This window comes from Anomaloglossus baeobatrachus, chromosome 7, assembly GCF_048569485.1.
Source record: "Anomaloglossus baeobatrachus isolate aAnoBae1 chromosome 7, aAnoBae1.hap1, whole genome shotgun sequence".
NCBI classification, from domain to species: Eukaryota; Metazoa; Chordata; class Amphibia; order Anura; family Aromobatidae; genus Anomaloglossus; species Anomaloglossus baeobatrachus.
Genome location: NC_134359.1, coordinates 235,589,456 through 235,607,182, shown reverse-complemented (window position 1 = coordinate 235,607,182; position 17,727 = coordinate 235,589,456). Strand labels below are relative to the sequence as shown.

The 17,727-nt window shown below is 47.6% G+C and overlaps 1 protein-coding gene across 1 annotated transcript in view; it reads left to right on the top strand.

Moving 5' to 3' along the window:
- LOC142246106 (uromodulin-like) overlaps positions 1-17,727 on the top strand; it is a 71,027-nt gene that overhangs the window by 41,888 nt on the left and 11,412 nt on the right. The window contains exons 11-12 of the mRNA XM_075319119.1: positions 8,808-9,016; positions 14,485-14,648. Coding sequence (XP_075175234.1) covers positions 8,808-9,016; positions 14,485-14,648 — 373 coding nt within the window. The remainder of the gene's footprint in view (positions 1-8,807; positions 9,017-14,484; positions 14,649-17,727) is intronic.

Sequence of the window (17,727 nt, the reverse complement as noted above, 5' to 3'; positions counted from 1 at the left end):
TAAAAATGCATTATAAATGTACACAAACAGTTAATAAACATTGCCATAACACTTACCGGTCCTCGCGATCCCTTCTGCACTCTGTCTCCTGCCGCTATTCCATCCGATGATCGCTGAATCCTCCCGGTGACCTGCACTGCCAGCAGAGAAGCAGGACCTATCGTGACGTCAAAATAGCCATGTGACCAGTCACGTGGCTATTATCTCATTGGCTACAGACTGGTCACATGACTATGACACGTCATGTAGGACCTGCGAGTGCATCTCTCCGGTACACGGTGCACATATGTGTATCGCCGTGTACCGGCGACATGCTCTAGCACACGGTCGACTCCCCGTTCCGTTAGGGACCGGCTGACACAGCCGGTCATTAACGGAGATCACCGTTGCCATAGCAACGCAGTTAGCGGTGACGTCACCGCTAACCGCGGCTCCGGGAGCACCGTTGCTATGGTAACGCGTCTGTCAGCGTTACCGCTGTTACCGCTGACAGCCAGCACTGATCACTCACGGAGTGAAGGCTGCACGCTGCTTCCCGATTGTAGTGAGCATTGTAGTGAGGATGGAGGTTCCCCAGCCCCAAGTGATGCCCCTCACTACAATCGTCACTACTACTACACTAGAAAGAAAGAAGACAGAAGAGCAGGATCGTGGAGGGCTGACAGGGGTAATAAAGATGGAGTCTCTAATGTGTCTGTGTATTTATTTCTATTAAAGTATTTTTTCTCTGTGTGGTGTCTTTTTTTAACCCTTTATTGGAGATTCTTAATGGCCGGGTCAAACGTGCCTGACATTAAGAATCTCTGGCTTAATACTGGCTGGTAAAACAAAGCCAGTATTAACTCATGATTACCCAACAAGCCACCCGGCTCCAGGGCTGTTGGAAGAGTTGGATACAGCGCCAGATGATGGCGCTTCTATGAGAGCGCCATTTTCTGGGACGGCTGCGGACTGAAATCCGCAGCAGAGGCGCCCACAAACCTCGGGCTAACCTGTGCTGCGGATTCCAATCCCCAGCTGCCTAGTTGTACCCGGCTGGACACAAAAATAGGGCGAAGCCCACGTCATTTGTTTTTTAATTATTTCATGAAATAAGTGAAATAATTAAAAAAAAACGGGCTTCCCTATATTTTTGGTTCCCAGCCGGGTACAAATAGGCAACTGGGGGTTGGAGGCAGCCCGTGGCTGCCAGCTGTACCTGGCTAGCATACAAAAATATGGCGAAGCCCACGTCATTTTTTTGGTGGGCAAAAAACTTCTGCATGCAGTCCTGGATGGAGTATGCTGAGCCTTGTAGTTCTGCAGCTGCTGTCTGCTCTTCTCCATACAGACAGACAGCAGCTGCAGAACTACAAGGCTCAGCATACTCCATCCAGGACTGTATGCAGAAGTTTTTTGCCCCCTGAAAAAATTATGTGGCTTCGCCATATTTTTGTATGCTAGCCAGGTACAGCAGGCAGGTACGGCTGCCCCCAACCCCCAGTTGCCTATTTGTACCCGGCTGGGAACCAAAAATAAAGGGAAGCCCTTTTTTTATTATTTCATGAATTTCATGAAATAATTAGAAAACAAATGACGTAGGCTTTGCCCCATTTTTGTGTCCAGCCAGGTACAACTAGGCAGCTGGGGATTGGAATCCGCAGCACAGGTTGGCCTGAGCTTTCTGGGCCCCACTGCTGCGATTTGCAGTCTGCAGCCGCCTCAGAAAATGGCATTTTCATAGAAGCGCCATCTTCTGGCGCTGTATCCAACTCTTCCAGCACCTGCCTGCTATACCTGGCTAGCATACAAAAATATGGCGAAGCTCACGTCCTTTTTTTGTAGCTTTTTGGCAAAAAAAAAAAAAAATGCTTCCCTGGATTTTCCATTGCCAGTGAAGGTAACACCAAGCAGTGGGGGTTAGCAGCCAGTAGCTGCTTGGATTACCCTTAGCTAGCAATACAAAAAAATGCAGTGGGAGCTAACATATATTTTGTTTAATTATTTATTTAAATAACTAAAAATAAAATGGGCTTCCCTGTATTTTGATTGCTGGACATCACAGTGCTGTAAAAATAAATCTTTAAAAAAATGACGTAGCGCTCCGCGGTATTTTTGATTCTCAGCGCAGATAAAGCAGACAGCTATGGGTTGCCACCCCCATCTGCCTGCCGTTACCTTGGTTGGCAATCAAAATACAGGGAAGCCCATTAATTTTTTCTATTTAAAAAATAGTTAAAAAAAAAAAATTACGTTGGGTCCCCCCATTTTTGATAGCCAGCTAGGGTAAAGCAGACGGCTGTAGCCTGAAAACCACAGCTGGCAGCTTTACCGTGGTTGGGGATCCAATGTGGAGGTCCCCTCAGGCTCTTTTTTATAATTATTTTATAAATATTAATAATTACACAATAAAAGTAGGGGACCCCCCAAATTGGATCACCAGCCAAGGTAAAGCGGACAGCTGTGGTCTGGTATTCTCAGGGTGGGAAGGTCCATAGTTATTGGGCCTTCACAGCCTAAAAATAGCAGGCCGCAGGCACCCCAGACGTGGCGCATCCACTAGATGCGCCAATCCTGGCGCTTCACCCCAGCTCATCCCGTGCCCTGGTGCAGTGGCAAACGGGGTAATAAATCGGGTTGATACTAGCTGTAAAGTCACCTGAGATCAAGCCCAGCAGTTTGTGATGTCATGGCGTCTATTAGATACCCAACATCATAAACTGTCAGTACTAACAAAAACAAAAAATCGACAAAAGAAATTTATTTGAAAAAACAGTCCCCAAAACATTTCCTCTTTCACCAATTTATTGTAAGAAAAAAAATAAAGGGGTCCCACGACGACTCTGGACCGTCTAGAATATGGGGGGGGAGACACTCAGGGAACGTATCCCCCATTTTCTAGGAGTGCGGACCCTTCATGTGAGGAGTGTGGGTGCAATGAATCTGCACTCACTCTCCCCGGGTCCACAGCAGCAGAGTCCATGTCGTAATGGTTGCTACCAAAGCTGCAATGCCCTGCTCATGAGGTAAGGGCATGCCTAATCAGGAGAACTACTGTAGAGGAAGCTCTGCTCACTGGTATATAGGTGCTCAGAGGTAATAATAGATAAAATTAGTGAGTAACCTCGGCACTCTATATCTCCCAGACTAAGTCAGTAAGTCACAACGGATAGTAATGCAAAATCACTCTTTATTGGTCCGTATTAAGAAAATTTTTTTTTCATAAGCATATATGTTTTTGTCCAAAACAAGTTACAAATGACGTTTCGGCCTGAGCCTTCGTCAGATTGGACTTATCTGCATGTAATCATGAAAAATGACAATAATCAGTATCACATAAGAGTGAGAGAACAATAACATAAACTCGAACAATGTAGAGGTACAATTGGGATGCAGCAAAAAAATTGCAACACAGCAAGAAATGAAACACATGATACAAATGTCATAATACAGTACAAGGACAATATAGTAATGACAAATATGGGGTCAGAGTAGACTTAGACAGCTCTGGTACGAAAGAGATGTCAATCATAAAGTAACATGTGCAGTAGGTGTAGAGCTACACTATGCATGGCAGAGCTAATGGGTAGACCGACCATAGAAAAAGTAGAGAAAAAGTGGAGAAAAAGTGGAGAATAAGTGGAACATAAGAGGAGAAAAAGTGGAGAAAAAGTGGAGAAAAAAGTGGAGAAAAAGTGGAGAAAAAGTGGAGAAAAAGTGGAGAAAAAGTGGAGAAAAAGTGGAGATTAAGAGGAGAAAAAGTGGAGAAAAAAGTGGAGAAAAAGTGGAGAAAAAGTGGAGCATAAGTGGAGAAAAAGTGGAGCATAAGAGGAGAAAAAGTGGAGAAAAAAGTGGAGAAAAAGTGGAGAAAAAGTGGAGCATAAGAGGAGAAAAAGTGGAGAAAAAGTGGAGAAAAAGTGGAGCATAAGAGGAGAAAAAGTGGAGAAAAAGTGGAGAAAAAGTGGAGCATAAGAGGAGAAAAAGTGGAGATTAAGAGGAGAAAAAGTGGAGAAAAAGTGGAGCATAAGAGGAGAAAAAGTGGAGAAAAAGTGGAGAAAAAGTGGAGCATAAGAGGAGAAAAAGTGGAGATTAAGAGGAGAAAAAGTGGAGAAAAAGTGGAGAAAAAGTGGAGAAAAAGTGGAGCATAAGAGGAGAAAAAGTGGAGAAAAAGTGGAGATTAAGAGGAGAAAAAGTGGAGAAAAAAGTGGAGAAAAAGTGGAGAAAAAGTGGAGCATAAGTGGAGAAAAAGTGGAGAAAAAGTGGAGCATAAGAGGAGAAAAAGTGGAGAAAAAAGTGGAGAAAAAGTGGAGAAAAAGTGGAGCATAAGAGGAGAAAAAGTGGAGAAAAAGTGGAGAAAAAGTGGAGCATAAGAGGAGAAAAAGTGGAGAAAAAGTGGAGAAAAAGTGGAGCATAAGAGGAGAAAAAGTGGAGATTAAGAGGAGAAAAAGTGGAGAAAAAGTGGAGCATAAGAGGAGAAAAAGTGGAGAAAAAGTGGAGAAAAAGTGGAGCATAAGAGGAGAAAAAGTGGAGATTAAGAGGAGAAAAAGTGGAGAAAAAGTGGAGAAAAAGTGGAGAAAAAGTGGAGCATAAGAGGAGAAAAAGTGGAGAAAAAAGTGGAGAAAAAGTGGAGAAAAAGTGGAGAAAAAGTGGAGATTAAGAGGAGAAAAAGTGGAGCATAAGAGGAGAAAAAGTGGAGAAAAAAGTGGAGAAAAAGTGGAGAAAGTGGAGAAAAAAATGGAGATAAAGTGGAGAAAAAGTGGAGAAAAAGTGGAGAATAAGAGGAGAAAAAGTGGAGAAAAAGTGGAGAAAAAGTGGAGAATAAGAGGAGAAAAAGTGGAGAATAAGTGGAGAAAAAAATGGAGAAAAAGTGGAGAAAAAGTGGAGAAAAAGTGGAGCATAAGAGGAGAAAAAGTGGAGAAAAAGTGGAGAAAAAGTGGAGCATAAGAGGAGAAAAAGTGGAGAAAAAAGTGGAGAAAAAGTGGAGAAAAAGTGGAGCATAAGAGGAGAAAAAGTGGAGAAAAAGTGGAGAAAAAGTGGAGCATAAGAGGAGAAAAAGTGGAGAAAAAGTGGAGAAAAAGTGGAGAAAAAGTGGAGCATAAGAGGAGAAAAAGTGGAGAAAAAGTGGAGAAAAAAGTGGAGAAAAAGTGGAGAAAAAGTGGAGAAAAAGTGGAGAAAAAGTGGAGATTAAGAGGAGAAAAAGTGGAGAAAAAGTGGAGAAAAAGTGGAGCATAAGAGGAGAAAAAGTGGAGAAAAAAGTGGAGAAAACGTGGAGAAAAAGTGGAGAAAAAGTGGAGAAAAAGTGGAGCATAAGAGGAGAAAAAGTGGAGAAAAAGTGGAGAAAAAAGTGGAGAAAAAGTGGAGTAAAAGTGGAGAAAAAATGGAGAAAAAGTGGAGAAAAAGTGGAGATTAAGAGGAGAAAAAGTGGAGAAAAAGTGGAGAAAAAGTGGAGCATAAGAGGAGAAAAAGTGGAGAAAAAAGTGGAGAAAACGTGGAGAAAACGTGGAGAAAAAGTGGAGAAAAAGTGGAGAAAGTGGAGAAAAAAATGGAGAAAAAGTGGAGAAAAAGTGGAGAAAAAGTGGAGAATAAGAGGAGAAAAAGTGGAGAAAAAGTGGAGAAAAAGTGGAGAATAAGAGGAGAAAAAGTGGAGAATAAGTGGAGAAAAAAATGGAGAAAAAGTGGAGAAAAAGTGGAGAGAAAGTGGAGAAAAAAATGGAGAAAAAGTGGAACACCCTTTGGTACCTTTCATGTGGCACTAAGGGGTGCTTAGCTTTGTATTTAGCCAAAAAAATGAAAAAAAAAATGACATAGGGTTCCCCCTAGTTTTGTAGCCAGCTAGGGTAAAGCAGACGGCTGCAGCCTGCAGACCACAGCTGGCAACCTCACCTTGGCTGGTAATCCAAAACTGAGGGCACCCCACGCTGTTATTTTAAATTAAATAAATAATTAAAAAAAAAAACCACGTAGGGGTCCCCCAAAATTGGATCACCAGCCAAGGTAAAGCAGACAGCTGGGGCCTGATATTCTCAGACTAGGGAGGTCCATGGTTATTGGAATCTCCCCAGCCTAAAAATAGCAGGCCGCAGCCGCCCCAGAAGTGGCGCATCCATTAGATGCGCCAATCCTGGTGCTTCGCCCCAGCTCATCCCGCGCCCTGGTGCGGTGGCAAACGGGGTAATATTTGGGGTTAATACCAGATGTGTAATGTCACCTGGCATCAAGCCCTGGGGTTGGTGAGGTCAGGCGTCTATCAGATACCCGACATCACCAACCCAGTCAGTAATAAAAAAAAATACACGACAAACACATTTTTATTTGAAAAAACACTCCCCAAAACATTCCCTCTTTAACCAATTTATTAGATTGAAAAACAAATCCAGGTCTGGTGTAATCCAAGGGGTTGCCATGACGATCCACACTGTCCCAGTCAATGAAGAGCAGGATGTTCCCCATTGGCTGGGAGAGCAGTGCAGTGACCTGAGCTAACATCAATGGGTCAGCCCAGGTCACTGCAGGGCATGACAAGTGCTGCTGTCAGTGAGGTACATTACCTGCGCTGATCTCCAGCACACTGACAGCCCCTGTCACTGAGGTCAATGACCGGCGCCTTCACATCAAGTATCGCGAGAGGTCCGTGACGTCACCGCCAGTGTCAGTCTCGGGTCGGAAGCGAGAGGTGATGTGACAAGCGGCGGCCATGGAGGACAGTGACAGCGCTGAGGTCGGGATGGCGGGACTTCATCACCGCAGGTAAGCCGAGCGAGCGAGCGAGCGAGCGGGCGGGCGGGCGGGCGGGGGGGGGGGGTGGATGTGTGTGTGTGTGTGTGTGTGTGTGTGTTTGTGTATGTGTATGTATGTGTACATGCCGCGGGCAGGAGGGGGTGGAGCGAGCTGAGCGGGAAAGTGTGGGCTTCCTGCACGTAACTAAGATAAACATCGGGTTACTAACCAAAGCGCTTTGCTTGGATACCCGATGTTTATCTTGGTTACCAGCTTGTGGCAGGCTGCCAGCGATGGCTCCTGCTCACTGTAGCTGTAAAAAGCCCTGCTTTTTGCTGCTAGAACCGTTCTCGAACGTATCTAGAACTATCGAGCTTTTAGCAAAAAGCTCGAGTTCTAGTTCGATCTCGAACAGCCCAAAAATCACTCGAGCCGCGAACTGGAGAACCACGAACCACGAACCGCGCTCAACTCTAGTGCTGACAGGTAAGCGCACGCGTCTGTCCAGTGACAATGTGGACAGACTAACGTTCATTAAAATGAACAAGTCATGGATCCACAAGGAATTTACTACCCCTGTGTCATCCTGGGGAGAGTAAATGCTTGTGGATTTGGAATGTGCTTGATGCAAATCAAAACATCCTGTTTGCAACTAGGGCACAAGTGCTGCCACTGATGGGGTGTCTGTGTGGCCCAATTTTTTGAAAAAAGGGAGACTCCGCTTGGAGTAACCCTTGCTTGCTGTGTTTTTTAAAAATGATCCAAGATGAACAGAGCTGGGATCAGGAAAGACTTTGCTACCTACCCCGGGGTCATCCTGGGGACGGTTAATTATGGCGTATTTTTGAATGTGCTTGATGAAAATCTAGCTGTGAAGTGTACAACTAGGGCACAAGTGCTGCCATTGAATGGGTGGGTGTGTGTGGGGCACAATTTTTGGAAAAAAGGGAGACTCCGCTTGGAGTAACCCTTGCTTGCTGTGTTTTTTAAAAATGATCCAAGATGAACAGAGCTGGGATCAGGAAAGACTTTGCTACCTACCCCGGTGTCATCCTGGGGACAGTTAATTATGGCATATTTTTGAATGTGCTTGATGCAAATCAAAACATCCTGTTTGCAACTAGGGCACAAGTGCTGCCACTGATGGGGTGTCTGTGTGGCCCAATTTTTTTGAAAAAAGGGAGACTCCGCTTGGAGTAACCCTTGCTTGCTGTGTTTTTTAAAAATGATCCAAGATGAACAGAGCTGGGATCAGGAAAGACTTTGCTACCTACCCCGGTGTCATCCTGGGGACGGTTAAGAATGGCGTATTTTTGAATGTGCTTGATGCAAATCTAGCTGTGAAGTGTACAACTAGGGCACAAGTGCTGCCACTGAATGGGTGGGTGTGTGTGGGGCACAATTTTTGGAAAAAAAAGGGAGACTCCGCTTGGAGTAACCCTTGATTGCTGTGTTTTTTAAAAGGAGCCAAGATGAACAAGTCATGGTTTAGCAAAGACTTTGCTTCCTACCCCGGTGTCATCCTGGGGACGGTTAAGAATGGCGTATTTTTGAATGTGCTTGATGCAAATCTAGCTGTGAAGTGTACAACTGGGGCACAAGTGCTGCCACTGAAGGGGTGGGTGTCTGTGTGGCCCAATTTTTGGAAAAAAGGGAGACTCCACTTGGAGTTACCTTGCGGTGTTTTACATGATTTTAGAAGGCGTGCCATGCCTATATCTGTGTCTCGTCCTCTTTTTCCTCGTTACGCTCTTTTGTTTTCGCATGAGTATATGTCGTTGTCACTTTCCCATGTGTTTGTGTTGTGTTGTGAGTTGTTTATCACCTTTTGGACACCTTTGAGGGTGTTTTCTAGGTGTTTTTATGTGTTTGTGATTGCCTGCCATTGTTTCCTATGCGGTTCGAGTTCGGTTCGTCGAACGTTCGACAAACCAAACTCGAACGGGACCTCCGTTCGGCGAACCGACCTCGAGCCGAACCGCGACCGGTTCGCTCATCTCTAGTCAGGACCCTATACAGTGCCTGAAATGTATACAAATTTTTATAAAATGATTGTTATAATTTATCATATTAAAAGCCTGGTGTGATAAAATCTCCACATCCTATTTCAGATATACATGTAGAAGATTTGGAGCTTACACTAAAATGCAACAGAAACGAAATGAAAGCTTCCTTCCGGACGTGTCAACTGAAACATTTTAACATTAAAAGCGTTCATCTCTCCAATAGTAGCTGCATTGCTGTAAAGGAAGCTGGTAACAATGGACTCTTTAGCGCTACAACTCCCCTCCAAGGTGGCCTATGTGGGAATAAGTTATATGTAAGTGCAGTATATTCATTGAGATGCGACCGATGGTAGATCTGTAAGAGGTACCAGATCAAGACCATGAATCTTGTTGCAGTTTTGTGTGCAAGCAATATTAAATCCTTGTATTTGAGAAAAAAAGAGAAAAGAAATATATGCTCATCCTCGGTTATCCTCTGCAATTCCCACTGTGACGTTTACACAGTCCACGCTGGTCAGCGCTTCTTTTTCTGGCCTCAGATTCGCTGATCATTCCCGCTCAGCCAATCACTGGCTGTAACTAATCAGGAAAGCCGCTATTTCTAGTGTGTCGAGATGGGCCTAGGAATCACAGACCAGTGTGACCGAGAAAGGGTCACAATGGGCATTGCAGGGGGTATTCTTTCTTTTGACTTTTTTTGATGCAAGCTGAGCTATTTGAAACAAAATAGTTGTATAATCGGGTAATCCCTTTTCAATTTCCAAAGCCCTTTTAGATAAAGGAAATTGCTTGACATTTGGACACATCATTGCAACTTTTTTTTCTTGGCACAACCATACAGCAGCTGTATTTTCCTGTCTGATTTATGGTGCCCATTGGTCTGGTGACCAGAACTAAAAGGATCATATATGCCTATAATGCTGTTAATTTGGGTTGTGAGCAGTGGCATAACTAGAGTTCGATGGTCCATGGTGCAAAATGTGGACTTGGGCCTCCCCACAGCTTTCCTATGTCTTGATATCAATCTGTCCCTCAACACCCAGGTTTGCATTGCTGTACTATACATCTTTCCCTCAGCACCCAGCTTTGCATCCTGTTCTATATATCTTTTCCTCAGCAACCGGCTTTGCCATGCCGTGCTATATAAATCTTTCTCTCACCACCCGGCTTTCTCATATTCTGCTATACATCTTTCCCTCAGCAGCCAACTTTCCCATCCTCTGCTATACATCTTTCCCTCATCACCCAGCTTTCCCATGCTCTGCTATACATATTTCCCTCAGCACCCAGTTTTCCCATGTTTTGCTATACAACTTCGCCTCAGCAACCAGCTTATTCATGATACCAAAGTATGGGAAAGCTGGATGCTGAGGGAAAGATGTATAGCAGAGCATATGAAAGCTGGGTGATGAGGGAAAGAGCCATGCTTGTATTTTTGTCCACCATTCGAGTATATATGGCTCCATCCTGGTATTAAGAGGCCCAATCCTGGTCTTATGTGCCCCCTTCCTGGTATTAAGTGGCCCCATCCTGGTATTAAGTGGCCCCATCCTGGTATTAAGTGGTTAAGTGGCCCCATCCTGGTATTATGTGGCCCCATGCTGCCACACACAGTAAAGAAATTAAAGATTATATTCACCTTCCCTCCACTCCCCCAATGTCTTTTAATGCTGACAACTGACCACAGCATGTAAGCAGCGCAGCGTATGATGTAACTGCAATGCGGGTCCACTTACACTTGCATCAGCTACAAGCATATTCATTGCTCCCCATGCTTGGGATTATGGGCATGGTGAGCAGTGAATATTAATTTTCTTCAATTGCAGCACGCATGATTACTCAGCCGTTGCAGGAAACCGGCAGCTGGGTGATCACATGTGCCACTGTTAAATAGACGATTATTCACTGATCCTCACGCCCAAAAGCTTCAGTGCAAAGAAGTAGATGTGAATATGGACGGAGGGAGCAATGAATATGCATTCTCTTAAGCAGTGGGCACACGTGTTAGTCCCCGTGCTGGCTGCTGCCTCCCGTAACCCTACACTGCCTCAATTTGCTGTACTGGGACCCAACGGGTCTCTGTCCTGCAATGCATCAGCTGGATGTGCACCCTTGGATGCACATCCAGTTAATGTAGGCGCTTGAGTTTGGTGGGCTGTCCACCCCCGGACCCGGTTGCGACCCCTAAGACCGCTATCATTCCACCCCTTGATGTGAGATCCACCTTAAGTTTGGAAATTATGGCCCTAATTTGGACAAAAAAATATGGCCCCTATATGGTTGTGTCAATCATTGGGAAGGAGGAGGGGAGGGAAACATATCCAGCACCATGTCTTTAAAAAAAAACCCTTCAAATTTATTAATTCCAAGTAAAAAAAAAAATTCTGATATGGGCAAGTTTCAGAGATTACATGTTTCAGAGATTTGCCTATGATTAAGGAGTTCTTCTCTGAAACATGTAAGGTGCTATAAGGCATATGGAGAGATTGTTTTAGTCCATATAAGAACATTTTTTTTACTTGGAATTAATAAATTTGTAGTTATTTTTAAAGACATGGTGCTGGATATGTTTTCCTCCCCTCCTCCTTACCAATGATTGTAACAGCTGTGGACATCAACCACGGATACTGTGCACCAACCCAGGTGGAATCCAGACACAGAGACTGGTGAGCTGGATATATTGTATTTTTGTTATATGGTTGTGTGAATCAAACCTTAAGGCCACTTTACACACAAAGATAAATCTTTGGCAGATCTGTGGTTGCAGTAAAATTGTGGACAATCAGTGCCAGGTTTGTGGCTGTGTACAAATGGAACAATATGTCCATGATTTCACTGCAACCACAGATCTGCCAAAGATTTATCTCTGTGTGTAAAGCACCCTTTAGAGATGTTTGAGAGACAATTGTTATTCTTAATTTCCTCAATAAAATAAAGGTTTCATTAGTTGCCAACTAACATATTGCCTGTAACTCAATTTGAAGCAAAACTTGTAAAAATATACTTAAAGGGGTTATCCGGCTTATTTTGAGTTTTTTTCATTATTACCCTATTGGGCTACATTGGGGCAGGTAAGTAGATAGTGAGCACTTACCTGCCCTGCTGTCGGCCCCTCTCCCCCCGGCTCAGAGTGGTCATGTGACCGCTCCTGCCGTGATTTTGCTGCTTCCGGTCATTACATGTCAACATGGGCAGGGCCATGTTGACATGCAAATCTGGAAACAGCATGTCGCCTCCCTGCTGGGCGGGTACAGTGCGTGGACTCCCTGCCCCCCTTCCCTGCACCCTCCCACACATTCCCTCGCACCCCGTACTCTGCCCACAACCTCCCCCTGCACTGCTGTGGGGTCCGTCACCTGGGGGAGGGGCCTGGCGGCAGCTGCCGTGGTGTCACCGCCAGCACCAGACCCCCTGCTCAGGATCGCACATTCAATTATACCGGCATCACAGATGCCGATATATTTGAAAGCGCTGATGAGAAGGAGCGCTGCTTCTCATCACTGCCCGGCTGTCTGTGCTCTCTTCAGCACAGCGGTGACATGACTACTGTGCTGATATGGCCAGAGCACAGACAGCGCGCGAACGTGCAGGAGCGGCGGGGACCGAGGACGGGTGAATATGTACTCCCTATGGGGGGGGTCGGTGCACAGCCCGATGTGTGTGTGTATGCGGTGCACAGCCCGGTGTGTGTGTGTGTGTGTATGCGGTGCACAGCCTGATGTGTGTGTGTGTGTATGCGGTGCACAGCCCGGTGTGTGTGTGTGTGTGTGTATATGCGGTGCACAACCTGATGTGTGTGTGTGTGTATGCGGTGCACAGCCCGGTGTGTGTGTGTGTATATGCGGTGCACAGCCTGGTGTGTGTGTATGCGGTGCACAGCCCGGTGTGTGTGTATGCGGTGCACAGCCTGGTGTGTGTGTATGCGGTGCACAGCCTGGTGTGTGTGTATGCGGTGCACAGCCTGATGTGTGTGTATGCGGTGCACAGCCTGGTGTGTGTGTATGCGGTGCACAGCCTGGTGTGTGTGTATGCGGTGCACAGCCTGATGTGTGTGTATGCGGTGCACAGCCTGATGTGTGTGTATGCGGTGCACAGCCTGATGTGTGTGTATGCGGTGCACAGCCTGATGTGTGTGTATGCGGTGCACAGCCTGGTGTGTGTATATGCGGTGCACAGCCTGGTGTGTGTGTATGCGGTGCACAGCCTGGTGTGTGTGTATGCGGTGCACAGCCTGATGTGTGTGTATGCGGTGCACAGCCTGATGTGTGTGTATGCGGTGAACAGCCTGATGTGTGTGTATGCGGTGCACAGCCTGGTGTGTGTGTATGCGGTGCACAGCCTGGTGTGTGTGTATGCGCTGCAGAGCCTGATGTGTGTGTATGCGGTGCACAGCCTGATGTGTGTGTATGCGGTGCACAGCCTGGTGTGTGTGTATGCGGTGCACAGCCTGATGTGTGTGTATGCGGTGCACAGCCTGATGTGTGTGTATGCGGTGCACAGCCTGATGTGTGTGTATGCGCTGCAGAGCCCGATGTGTGTGTATGCGGTGCACAGCCTGATGTGTGTATGCGGTGCACAGCCTGATGTGTGTGTATGCGATGCACAGCCTGATGTGTGTGTATGCGGTGCACAGCCTGGTGTGTGTATATGCGGTGCACAGCCTGGTGTGTGTGTATGCGGTGCACAGCCTGATGTGTGTGTATGCGGTGCACAGCCTGGTGTGTGTATATGCGGTGCACAGCCTGGTGTGTGTGTATGCGGTGCACAGCCTGATGTGTGTGTATGCGGTGCACAGCCTGATGTGTGTGTATGCGGTGAACAGCCTGATGTGTGTGTATGCGCTGCACAGCCTGATGTGTGTATGCGGTGCACAGCCTGATGTGTGTGTATGCGGTGCACAGCCTGATGTGTGTATGCGGTGCACAGCCTGATGTGTGTGTATGCGGTGCACAGCCTGATGTGTGTGTATGCGGTGTACAGCCTGGTGTGTGTGTGTGTGTATGCGGTGCACAGCCTGATGTGTGTGTAGGCGGTGCACAGCCTGATGTGTGTGTATGCGGTGCACAGCCTGATGTGTGTATGCGGTGCACAGCCTGGTGTGTGTGTATGCGGTGCACAGCCTGATGTGTGTGAATGCGGTGCACAGCCTGGTGTGTGTGTATGCGGTGCACAGCCTGATGTGTGTGAATGCGGTGCACAGCCTGGTGTGTGTGTATGCGGTGCACAGCCTGATGTGTGTGAATGCGGTGCACAGCCTGATGTGTGTGTATGCGGTGCACAGCCGTGTGTGTGTGTGTGTGTGTACGTGGTGCAGAGCCCGATGTGGGGCTGTTATTTGCAATGCTGTAGTGATAATAGGTCAGGTGCTGGGGCAGAATATACTGACAGGGAATGTGTGTGCAGGGGGCGGGCAGAGGGCGAGGCTGGATACTGGGGAGGGGCTGGACACTGAGGCCGGGCGGTGCCAGCTGTGACTGGGAGGTTCAGCACAGGAAGTGGTCAGTTTGCTTGTGCTGAATGTAAACAAGGAGCTGCAGAGAATAAAGACATAATTCAAGAGGAACAAAAGTTAGAAAACAAAAAATAACAATGTAGGGGTGATTAATATGACAATACAGCACAGATTAGCTTAAACTCAAACATTTTTGTTATGTCGGACAACCCCTTTAAGTGCTGGTAATAAAAAAAAAAAACACAAGATACCCATAAGAAAATGTCCATGCCAACTGTTCCAGATTGGTGCTAACTAGTAACTAATTATTTCTTTGACATTTTTTCCTAGATCAATGACACACATGCAACATACAAAAATACTCTTTATGTGCAAATGGAGATGGAAACCGAACAGTTAATTATAAGAGAATATTCTACAGAACGAAGTTTTGCCTGCTCCTATCCTTTGGATGTGAACCTTGATCTTGATTCATTATTGACACCAGTGATAAGGTATGTAACTCAGGAAATAAAGCTTTAACATACCAATTGGTCACAAACCTTAAAAGAGATTGTCCACTAATTTTACATTGATGGCTTATCCTTAGGATAGGTCATCAATGTCTGATCGGCCAGGGTCCGACACTTCACACCCCCACTTATCAGCTGTTCCCGGTCCCGGCGGCAGCAGGCAGGTGGAAATGCTCAGTTCCAGAGCTGCTACGTTTTCTGATAGTGGCCGTGGCCGGGTACTGCACATCCGTCCCCTTTTGATCTGAATGGGAGGCAGATGTCCAGTACCCGCCCACGGCCGCTATCAGAAGACAGAGTAGCTCAGAAATTGAGCATTTCCGACTGCCTGCTGCCGGGACTGAGAACAGCTGATCAGTGGTGGTGCTGGGTGTCAGACCCTGGCTGATCAAACATTGATGACTTATCCTAAAGATAGGCCAGGGCGTCACAGCCAATCAGGTCATCACAAAGGTGCTATGCAATCTGCCCTTCTGCATGGTACCTGCCCCTCCTTGGTTACGGGTCCTGTCCATTTGGTGTTGCTAAGAACAGGTATACACAAATCCTGAGGAACACTCTGCACCACACCCATCAGACACCCATTGGGCAGCCTGAGGGGAATAGGGCCGCCCGGATGGAGGGATGGTAGAAGGAGGGCCAGAAGTGTCAGTCAGTAGTCAGTTTAAGTGCAGCAGTGACAGTGAGAGGTCACACTGCGGAGTTAAGCTCCTGTACCCATCCCAGGTGCCAGATGTTTACCTGGCCTGGAAGGAGCTGGAACCCCGGTCGCAGGGGGTAGTGGCAAGGGGCACGGTACTGCCACGCAAGGCAGTTCGGTGGCCTTGTGCTACAACCGGGCATGGGCCAGGGCACGAAGGGGTACGCGGAACCTAGGCTGGGAAGTAGCTTCACGCAGCCCGGTAATTTACCCGACGAGGACGGAGTCTTCACGAGCCGTTCGCCACCCGCTCCAAAATCGGGGTACTAGCGCAACAAGGGGGATAGGACTTCCCAAAACCATCCAGAAAATCCCAAGTGCGAACCCTGAGAGCAAGCTCACTTCGTTAGCCACACGGGTGAGCGGGACCCGAGTAGTTTCAGGCAAAAGGGATCCACAAAGAGCAAACACAGTGCCAAGGGACAAGGCTTCAGACCAACCAGCAACACCAAAAGGGCACGACCCCAGTGAGATCCAACAACAACTGCAGGACATTCAGAACTTTGGTTTACCATCTGTCGGTGTCAGAATTCTTGGACTGTGTGAGTACGCTGTGCCCCTTTTATCCTGTCGGGTCCCCATCCAGTCGCCACCGAGCCCCGGGGTACCATCCCCCTGCCCACGGAGGGTTTAAGATCACAAGCTGCCATCCCATGACTCCCGAGCGCTCCCCCAATACAGCAGCGGTGGTATCCCACCTTACCACGACCAGTGGGTGGCATCACAAACTTTATTTTTTACCCCTGTAAATACCCCCTTTTTATTTGAGTAGCCGCGTGACCCCGCCTCGGGTCCGGAGACCCCTCGAGCCACTGCGGATCCGGATCTGAGCAGCCCGTCAGCTGTCGCGGGGGCGGCACATTGGCCATTAATGTAAAAGTAGTAGACAATCTCTTTAATACAGAAAAAGTCATAATAGTGTGGCGCCCCTGACCTGGTCAGGCACCACTGAGTACTGCACCCATGCTGGGGGCAGTGCAATACAGGTAATGCAGAAGGCTGACCGAGGTGTGACTACACAGGCGCGTAGTAATCAGGTCTCACACATCTACCTTTGGGAGGACTCCTGAGAGATTCCAGGAGGGGGCGTGGCCTCCATGTCCACTCAAGGAGTGTGGTGGAGAGCCTGGTTGCTAGGTGGCGTAAGCAGGCACAGTGGGGAGAGGAAGTAGTGAGCCAGTTAGTGAGTGCAGCTCAGGGAGAGCAGTCGCATGCAGCAGACCCTGGAGTCTGTCACAAGCTGACAGCGTACGCGCAGTGACTACCGACGGGGGAGATCGGTCACCTGGTAGTGCCACCCGAAATCCACCCAAGGCTAAAGGGAGCAAAGGGGAGGCAGAGTAAGGGGACTGCCAGGGAGGTACCAGGCCCGCAAGGGTAACAGGTCCCAGTGCAGAGATAGATTCAGCTTTCTTCTGCCAAACCTGCCTGAGGGGACACTTCAGACCTCCAAGACAACACAACAGAGTCCGCAGCCACGTAGCAAAGAGAGAGCCCATAGTTCACAGGAGGCAAGCATCTGGAGTGACGTGGTCCAGGCTACAAGCAAACGGGCCGAAACGAGGGGAGAACAGGCAGCAGCAATTTCCCTGGGTGACCCCCGTAGGGACTTCAAGTCGGGGTCACCACAAAAACACAAAGGGCTGAGGAAGGCGAGTTGGTAGTCACCCTCATCAGTCAGCCGGAAGGACACCTGATTCCAGCCTGGTTCATCCCAGCTACTCCCGGGTTACTCACCATGCCACCTAATGTGAGTAAAACCCCTGAAAGACGTTCTGCTTGTGTGTGTGAGTCATTCTGCGACTTGTGGTGCCACACACTTACACAGGGCCCTGGGGCTTGCCTCACTCTCGGGAGGCCACTACATCCGACTGCACCCACCATCAGCCCCAGGCACCCCTTAATCTGCAGTGGCGGTCACCCTGACCGCAATACCGAGAGTGGTGTCACGACAATCCTAAGAGAAGATTCCCTACCTGTGACCAGACTGTTCATCCACGTGGAGTCAGTGAAGGTGAAGCGACCGGTGGTAGGGCCGCGGGTGTGTGTGTATGCTGTATTCCAACAAAATCCCCATACTCAGATTTTACCGGTAGTAACATTTCTTTACTAGGAAGCATATTTATAACACAGTCAACCGAACTATCTGCGCACATGTGTATGGTGGAGTCCCCGGATCTTCACTCCTTCCGGGTACGCAGCAAGAGGAAAGGGAAAAAAAACAACAAAGAAATGGCGGCAACTTTCCCTAACTTTCCCTACAATCACGTACCAGTCTATCCCGGAAGAAGATGCCGCTCCCACGTCGCAGGCCTGGGGTCTCACGATGATGGGTCCCGGTGCAGCGCTGAAGGGATGCAG